Source organism: Ixodes scapularis, unplaced genomic scaffold (genome assembly GCF_016920785.2).
Source record: "Ixodes scapularis isolate PalLabHiFi unplaced genomic scaffold, ASM1692078v2 PGA_scaffold11__112_contigs__length_91849675, whole genome shotgun sequence".
Taxonomy (NCBI): domain Eukaryota; kingdom Metazoa; phylum Arthropoda; class Arachnida; order Ixodida; family Ixodidae; genus Ixodes; species Ixodes scapularis.
In genome coordinates, this window is record NW_024609837.1 from 53,418,560 (window position 1) to 53,427,495 (window position 8,936).

General features: G+C 47.0%; 1 protein-coding gene across 1 annotated transcript; it reads left to right on the plus strand.

The window, feature by feature from the left end:
* Positions 1 to 7,256: 7,256 nt before the first annotated feature.
* Positions 7,257 to 7,859, plus strand: LOC115314000 (piggyBac transposable element-derived protein 4-like). Its single transcript, XM_040210389.1, has one exon. It carries the CDS (start codon positions 7,257 to 7,259, stop codon positions 7,857 to 7,859), a length of 603 nt encoding a protein of 200 aa, XP_040066323.1.
* Positions 7,860 to 8,936: the final 1,077 nt, after the last annotated feature.

Consider the following 8,936-nt stretch of genomic DNA (forward strand, 5'->3'; position numbering starts at 1 on the left):
CTCCGGAGCCACGAGTAGCGCCATGCGAAGGAGTCGTGCACCGACCCAGGATACCGTGGGTCGATGCTCATCACCCGGCAGTCGACGTCACACACCTGCAACAGAGACATATGTCGACATTAATTCAACTAAATCCACAAACAGATCATTGCACTCATGGTCATGGGGCCCTGTCAAACACTATTAACATGCTGACCAACACACCACCATAAATTACGTGGTTTACAAACTTAAAATATTGAAACAGCGCAAAAAACGACGGACTGGATGAAGGAGGATATAGACAGAGCGCCGAGCGCAAAAAAAAAAAAAAAAAACAAAAAACAACGACGGACTGGATGAAGAAGGACACGGACAGAGCGCTGTCTGTGTTACAAAGATTAAAATTATATGATAAATAGCCACTACCTTCGATCCACGCAATAGTTCAGGCAAATTTGCTTGTTTCTTCAAAGGAGTGTTTACACTTTATCATGCAGGACAGGAATTATTGCTTAAAAGCTTAAAGGGACCATGAAATGATTTTAAAATCGAGTTTCATCCACCGCACGTCGTAAAAGGTGTGAAAAGAAACACAAAAACACAAAAATAGGGAGCCAAAAAAAATTATTTGCTAAGAACTTTTAAAAGAAAACTGGACTATTTTGCGCCTTCCTTCCTTCGCCTGTTCACTACGATGCATCCGTGGAAATGGAGCACGTCAGCCAAATCCAGGTCACCTATTGGGTAAGAGCCTACCTCACCAGCACCGCGATCGTAAACAATAAATAGCCGGCGAATGTTTCCTAAAAGTTTTGTTAAATAATATTCATATCCACATTTTGTAGCATAATTAGAGATGTGTGGCGAAAATTGCCAAATTTGATGATGCTGAGAGCCAAGCGCCATCTATCGTGTGGTAAACGAAGCAACTACTGCGCGTGCGCAGTAGGGCAGGGCCGACAGTTACTTGGGTGGCGGCGGTGGCGGCGACCGACGAGCGTTTATTTTCTTTGTTTTCCTTCCTCTCAAAACTCTGACTGACTGAACGTTTATTTTTCTACGTGTTCTTCCCGCGCGTGCCGACTTCAAGCAGCAAGAAAACTACTTAAAACAGACCACGACGAACAAGAACGCTGGATCCACCGACTCCGACGAAGCGAGCTGCTGAGAATATAGGCCTAGCAGGCATTCCGACTCGGCGCTGCGTTGCTTCGTCGCAAGACCGTCTGCCTACGACCGGCTGGCGTGCTAAATGGAATATGCCCGCGCGACCCTTGTGGACCCTTCCCGTATTATAGTTTGATCGCTGACCTCAATTCTAGATTAAGAGGTGAGGTCAATCTCTTCCCCTTGTTTTCCGAGGCAGTGTTGACGAACACTCGTCGAAAAGGGACTCTTGTCGATTCTATCTTCTTGTTTTGTGTGATATAGAGCTGAAATAAACGCCGTATGGATTACCTTCGTAACACGGTATGTACACTTTGTTATTGGTATGCCATTTTTATTCTGACAGACTGCACGTCACTGTCGAGCTATAACAGTTTGTGGGAGGTATACGTACAACCCCGGTCCAACCTTTCTTTGCCGAGTGTCGCGTCAGTATCGAGTTGCAATCGTAAAAGAACGGTCCCGAAGCGCTTACAAACAGCGCGAATACAGCACTTCCATCGAGCGCGCGCGTCCGCTCCGAGTGTAAACAGGTATTTACGTGGCTCTTGCTGACACTCGTAGTTCAAACGTATCTTTTTTAACGTCGGCTCGCTCCTGCATCTCCGAGGCCGCGAAAAACGCCATCTACGTCGCTTTGCAAACGACTGACACGGGCCGGCCCTTCTGCCAACAATGACAGGGTGGTTGACTTCTGGAGTCTTCACCGGAAGACTCGCTGCACTTCCCAACAGGCATACCGGCGTATGGGACTAGTCCCATGCTGTCGCTGTAGCGCAACATATCTCATTGAATTTCGCTCAGCTGCGATGCGGCGATGAGAGGCGCCGATTCAGGAAATACGTCGGTGACATCAGCGCAGTAAAACCTACCGGCGCACCCCAACTCGTTGCCGCTAACACTCCCATTCTCCTACTGCCGAGAGAACTTCCGGTTCCGGAAACGGCCTACGCCACGGCTTCTTTTGCGGTCAGTTGGAGAGAATGAAAAAGTCGATATTTCAATAATTTTTTTGTGTAGAAGTTAATTAACCGAGACGAAAACGGATGCCTGTTCGGCATTCAGTGAACATTGACGGTTTAATGTAAAAGTTATCTGGAAAAAGTAAAAAGGTCATTTCATGGTCCCTTTAACACGACATGAAAGCAACCCTCCCTCCGTCCGTCGACCAAAAGCTTGTGTGGAGGATGAACGAGCACTAACCCATAACTTTAATTTATAAAATTACATATCCACACTGCATTAGCGTTATGCTCTTTTTCAAACCCATTCAGAACGGGCATTGACCTAAAGCTAAAAGCGCGAGCTAGCTGCTTTGGATAAAGCCCCGGCGGCTGCACGAGCGCTCGTGCAGCGAGTGCTCCAGTCAGGCCGTTCGCGCTTGCATAGTCTTCTCAGTTAGTTCATGCTAAGGTGAGACGTAGTATATATGTGATCGTATTTACCACCATCACGTTGAGAGCGTAGTATTGCTTGCAGCACCAATATGTTGCCTTCGTGACAGTGGGGTCGTTCTCTGATGGGGCGACGATGGCGATCATCGTCCCGTCGACGCAACCAATGACGCCGGGTATCCTGCCGAGCCGTTGGAAGCCCCTCTCGACGTCGTCCCTCTCACCGGTTGTCTGGGGAAAGTCGATCCAGCCGCGCCGGATCCCCAGACACTGCACAATAGCGAGGGACACAGCCCACACAACGATGCTGACGGTAGCCTGATCGCTTGCTATGTGCTCGTCGCTCGCCACCATGCCCTGAAAACTCCCCGTGGCGTAAAAGCGAAGTGCGCACAACACTTGCTATTCCACAGTCATCACCGTCCACGAACGTCGCAGCCTCCTAAACTCAGGCTCCTCGCGCAGTTAGTCGCACAACCAACAGACCACATTCTTGGTGAGACAATACTGCCTCCGAAAAGCTTCCTCCGGTAGTTCAAAGGCATCGCGGTGCTGCCGGTAAAGCCTTCCCGGAGAAAAAGAAAGTTCCAGAATACTGCCTCCGAGACGCCGTCGACACCATGTTTCCTATTGCGAAGAGGCGAAGAGAACAACGACAGACTCGTTCCCTTTTCAGACGAAAGACCGAGGAAACGATACGTCAAAGTGTTGTCACTTCCGGTGGGGGCAATTCGCCGTCTCCGCCCACATTTTCGTAGGGAACTGTCGTCATTCGAGCCTCAACCAATCAGACGCGATGTCGTCACTTCCGTTTCTTTTAGGAGAAACGAAACATTCGTCCAACATAGGTCCCCAGTTCTAAGAACAATTTTAGGACTCCAGCGCCTTCTAACGTTTTTACGTGACTTTTTTTTTTTTCATATTTTCTTGTTACACGGCAAAGAAAGCATGTCGTTTCCTTCCCGTGATGGAGACTCGAGGTTTCCAGCTTTCTGGTCAAGTAGACTAGAGACAAACACCAGAGCCCTAGCTCAGCCTACAAGCAAACCTAGTGTCGTCTTGCAGAACGATACTCACAATAGCCACCACATCCGCTGACGAGTTTTCTGCGAATTTTTTCCGTTTCTCTTCCTTAACTTTTTTGTTTTGCAATAACCTCGCGTTCTTGTCCTTTAAGTTGGGTGTTGCCCTTGTCAAATCCTGTCTTTCTCTTAACTTTCTGTTTCTCCTCGTACTTATAAAGGAATGTTTTTTCTATATGAACTGTTTTTTTTTTCTTCTGTTAAATATTTTCTACCGAGGTGCCGCCTCTAGCTCGCTGATCCACGGCTACAAAATACGCGAGAGGTCCCAGCAGTGAGCATTCAACATGTCTCTTGCACTGTCGCCATGGCCCTCCTTGGATCCAATGTTCGAACTGAAAGGCACCAAGGGAACTGCGAATTTAGAGTTTCAGTGCCTACTCTGCCTCCCCAAAAGAAAGCTTCGTTCATCTGCTAAGTCCAGAATTCGAACCTATGAAAACATGTAAAGGTAAGCGCTTTTTAATTTTTTTTTTTGTGGAAACCAGTGATTTAGAAAATTTAAGATTTTTGAGTATAGTTCATAATTTGGCATTTGCATCCCAATTTTACACTCGCAACATTGCCTTTGGTTATTTTTTTCAGCCCTAGTGTATTCGCTGACGTACGGCGTAATGTACGCTTTGAACAGTTGATAAAGATATTGAGATTTATTTGAGCTCAGGGGAGCCGCGGCGAGTTGCTGAGGGAGTTTACGCAAATTCTGTTTTCCGATATCGGCAGCTCATAATGCTGCTTCCAAGCATACCATTGCGACATGAGCGATATGGGTGTGCGATTCGGTAAAATATTTAGTCTTCTAAAACAAACCATAATCCGTTTCGACTTTAAGTGTGAGCGTAGCAAAAGCTACAAAAGCGAGCTCCGGGCCTTCAGTGTCACTGCCAAGCACGCGCGCTCGTGCAGTGCAATCACATTGTTCAGGGCCGTTCATTTTTCCTCTCTTTCTCCCGAACGACCTCAACTTAGAACGCCAACTGCTCTTGATGCGGAATAAAAACTAAACACAAAACTTAAACGACTTCCTACATTATTCGCTGCTATAGTAATACTGACATTTGTCTACTTATAGCTAATAGATTATCTTATTACCTCATACAGGAATACAAAGTGAAAAATCACATTTTAGCATGTATTTCTCAAAGTAATTGAAAAGTAATCCAGTAAAGTAACGAAGTAATTAATCAATTACATCTTAAAGCCACTAATTTGTAACGGTAATCCGTTACTTTGATGGCCAAGTAATTGTAATTGTAATTAATTACTTTTACAAGTAACGGGCACAAGTCTGCTACTACTGCAACACCACCGGAAGGAGTGGGGGAAAGGCGATCCTTCCTAAAAACTTGGTGACGAAGTAAGATCTGTGTATGATTATCATTGAGATGAGTTTCCTGTAAACAGAGTGCCACGGGACGGAGCTCATCAAGAAACATGTTCACGTCATCCATATTACGAAGGCTGCGACAGTTCCATTGCGTGACACCCATGTTCACTCATTGCAATAAAAAGGTAAAAATAAAAAAATAAACTAAAAAACAGAACGAAACATAAGATGACATCACCATGGTTTAAAATCAATTTTTATATGTAGAGCGTTTTTCTTTTTCGACGTATCTGCCTGCCTCCCAGTGGAGTCACTGGGGGCAGAGAAAGAAAACACCGATCCTGAGGAGGCAGCCTCCTCGTCGGATCTGGGCCCACACTCGTCCATGGGCTCCTCATGCGTCGCCGACGGCCGCCCCTGGGGGGTCGACTGCCGCGACGGCTCACCAGGCCTATTCGGACCAGAGATGCGGGGTGGCCGGTTCCGACCAGGGGGGGCCTTCCCCTGCTCTGAAGTGGATGCTAGTGAGCCAGCATCCACCCTGGGCTTGGGACCCGGTGCCACTGGCACCGCCCCTGTGGGTTTAGGAGGGGACTTCAACGAGAGCCGCAGATCATCCAAAGACGTCTGGGTTTCCGTCGATGCCGTCACTGGTCGTGCCGGTCCCCTGCGCACGACCTCGGCATATCCACCCTTCGATAAGAAAGAAAATTGTTTCCTTGCTTCTACGTATGGTATGTTTTCTTTGGCTTTCAGCGTCAGTAGTTCTTTTTCTTGTTTCCAGAGAGGGCAGGAATGCGGGTATGAAGGGTGGTTGAATGAATGAATGAAATTGGGGTTTTTTGGCGCATCAGCAACAAAGGCCATAGCGTACCAGAACTATGATAAAGAAATAGAAAGGACATGTTGACAACATAGTCAGCTCTCGTAAAGCAGCACAAAAATTTAGAGACGGTGTATAAGGCCAATATCCTTCAAGAACTCATAAACCTGTTTATGTGGTATGAGAGGTTCTTCCCCAAGCAAAAGCATCAGGTAAAGTGGAACATGCTCATGGTAACACAATGCAAAACGTTTGTGACGTTCACCTTCAAATTTCGGGCAGACTAAGAGAATATGCAGAATAGTTAGGGGTTCAGAGCAGAAATCACACTCGGGTGCCTCTTCCCCCCTTAGAAGACGTCCATGGGTGAGATGTGTATGTCCAATCCGCAATCGACACAAAATAACCTCGTGAAAGCGCTCACGATGCCTGCAACTTTTCCACTCACTTAGATTTCTTTTGATGACGTGAAGCTTATTGTGAGTGTCAGTGTCCATTTCCTCTTGCTAGTTCTTTATCTGCCTTCGTAATCTTGCTCTATAATCAGCAGCTGGTATCGCAAAAATGTCAACATTGCGATCAGCCGAAGTTGCAGCAGCCCGATCGGCCTCTTCATTACCAGCTATGCCCATGTGGCTGGGTACCCAGCAGAACTCAATGGCTAGTTTCCGCTCGTCACGAGCGATTGCCACTTTTTTGCTTATGACGAGCTCACCACGTCATGGGTACTTCGCTACTTTCTAAATGGCTGTTGACGAGCACAGCTCGTCAAGTAGCATTTTCTGTTTAAAAACATAGATTGCAGCACTTTCTTTCATCCACGCTTTTCTTGAATGACAGTTTTCACACTAGATGGCAGCAGACATTCCTTGTATGCTCTCCTTGTTTTTTGCGTCTCGCCCTGTTCGCATGAGATTTTCCCGCGCTTTCAAACAAACATGGCATCATCCGTGCGTCGTTCTAGTGCGGTTGATTGTCATCCATCAGATGATAGCGAAAGTGATGAGGATGTTGACTTCGATTTTGATTCTTCAAGTGAAGAAGATAGTGACGACAGTCTCAACGACAGCGAGTCAGATGACGAAGAAAGTATCGATGAGGTGATCGCCAGCTCCCGTGCGTGGTGTCGCATAGACCTCAACAATATTCCAGCGAGACCTCCACGGTTTCAATTCAAGGGTTCATCGGGACTGACATTCACAGTAAGCTCACCCCCACAGCCACTAGAGCTTTATGAGGCTTACTTCGATGATGAACTGCTTGATGTTATTGTAGCTGAGACAAACAGGTACGCATCTCAGTTGCTGAATTCAAGGAACCTGGGCAAGCATTCTCGCTTTCGAAAATGGTTCCCTGTTACACGTAAAGAGTTGCGTGTTTGTTTTAGCCTCTTGATGCTGCAGGGCATTGTAAAGAAACCAAACGAAAGGCTGTACTGGTCGAAAAGCCGCCTGATTGAGACCCCTGCCTTTGGTGAGATAATGCCTGGGAACCGCTTCCAGCTCGTCATGAAAATGCTGCACTCCGTTGACAACACGACCATCCAGAACTTGGAAGGACACCCTCAACCTCTGCTCCGAAAAATCTGGCCAGTGTATCAGGAGCTTGTGAAGAAGTACCATACATTGTACGTGCCTGAGCGCGACATAAGTGTCGACGAAAGCTTGTTACTTTTCAAGGGACGGCTCAGTTGGAAACAGTACATGCCTCTAAAAAGAGCAAGGTTCGGCATCGAGTCATTCCTGCTGTGTGAGTCGGAAAGCGGCTATATATGGAACTCTATAATATATACGGGAAAAGGCACCGACCTGGAGACCTCGTCAGTAGCAACGGAAAGCTTCGGAATGGCAACAAAAGTTGTAGTGAAGCTTGTGGAGCCTCTCTTGGACAAGGGCTACTGCATCACTACAGATAACTTTTACACGTCCCCAGAACTTGTTGACTTCCTGCTCAAAAGATCAACCGATGTTTATGGCACAACACGAGTGACACGCAAGAATCTTCCTCCTGGCCTAGCCACCACAAAGCTCAAGAAAGGCGATATGCTTGCCTTTCAAAGGGGCAAGTGTTTGCTGATACAGTGAAAGGACAAAAAGCTGGTAACGGTTTTATCCACTGTGCATAGTGCTGAAATGGTACCATTCATTGACAAAAGGGGCAACCAGCTCATGAAGCCTGAAGCTATCTTGGATTACAACCACACAATGGGTGGAGTGGACAGGGCAGACCAGATGCTGTCTAGCTACTCAGTGCCACGGAAGCGAAAAAAGATCTCGTAAAAGATCTTCCTGCACTTGTTGGATATGAAGCGACATACAATTCATTTGTCCTCTATCAGAAGAGAAGGAGGCCGAGCATCCCACATGGATTACCGGCTGCAACTTGTTGACGAGATCATCACTAAGTATTCAGGGAATGGCAGTGCCAAGAAGAAAGGGCGGCCAGGATGTCCTCTGAACATGAAGCGGCTTACTGAGCGCCACTTCCCGTCGCACATCCCGCCGACAGAGAATTGGCAATTGGAATGGGACATGGAGTGCGATAACAAGCTTCATGTTACCAAACCGGCTTTGGGAGTTTGGGAAAGCTCTTCATGCAAGAGCCGACTTCATGAAACGTTGTGCCGTTTGAGAATCGGACACTCATTTATAACCCATAGGTATCTGCTTTCGGGAGAAGATCCACCAGTCTGCGATCAGTGTGGTGATAGGCTCACTGTTTTGCATATGTTGTGGTTGTGCCCCAGCCTTAAGCCCAAGCGCCGCATTCATTTCCCTGAATTTTTTCAATATCATATCCCATTTCATCCTGCTCTTCTTCTGGGCGAGAATCCTCTGGTCTCTTTTGAACGAGTAATAAAATTTCTTGGTAGTGTTGGCCTTTTACACCGATTTTAGCTTCTTGGTTATCCGTTTGCAAAACTCACTTTATAGTACAATGAAGCCTAAAATTTGTTTGGCGCAAATGGCCTCGTAGCTATTGCGCCATAAACCCCCAAAATCTCTCTCTCCCCGCCGACAGAGAAGAAGCAGAGTCGATGCTTCACCTCCGTCTTCAGGCCCATCAAGCTTAGAGCAGCTGACAACAGGACCAGCTGAGCACTCAAGCTGGTGGCAGCACTGCGGGGCAAACACCGGTGACTCCAATACCTCGCTACCCAG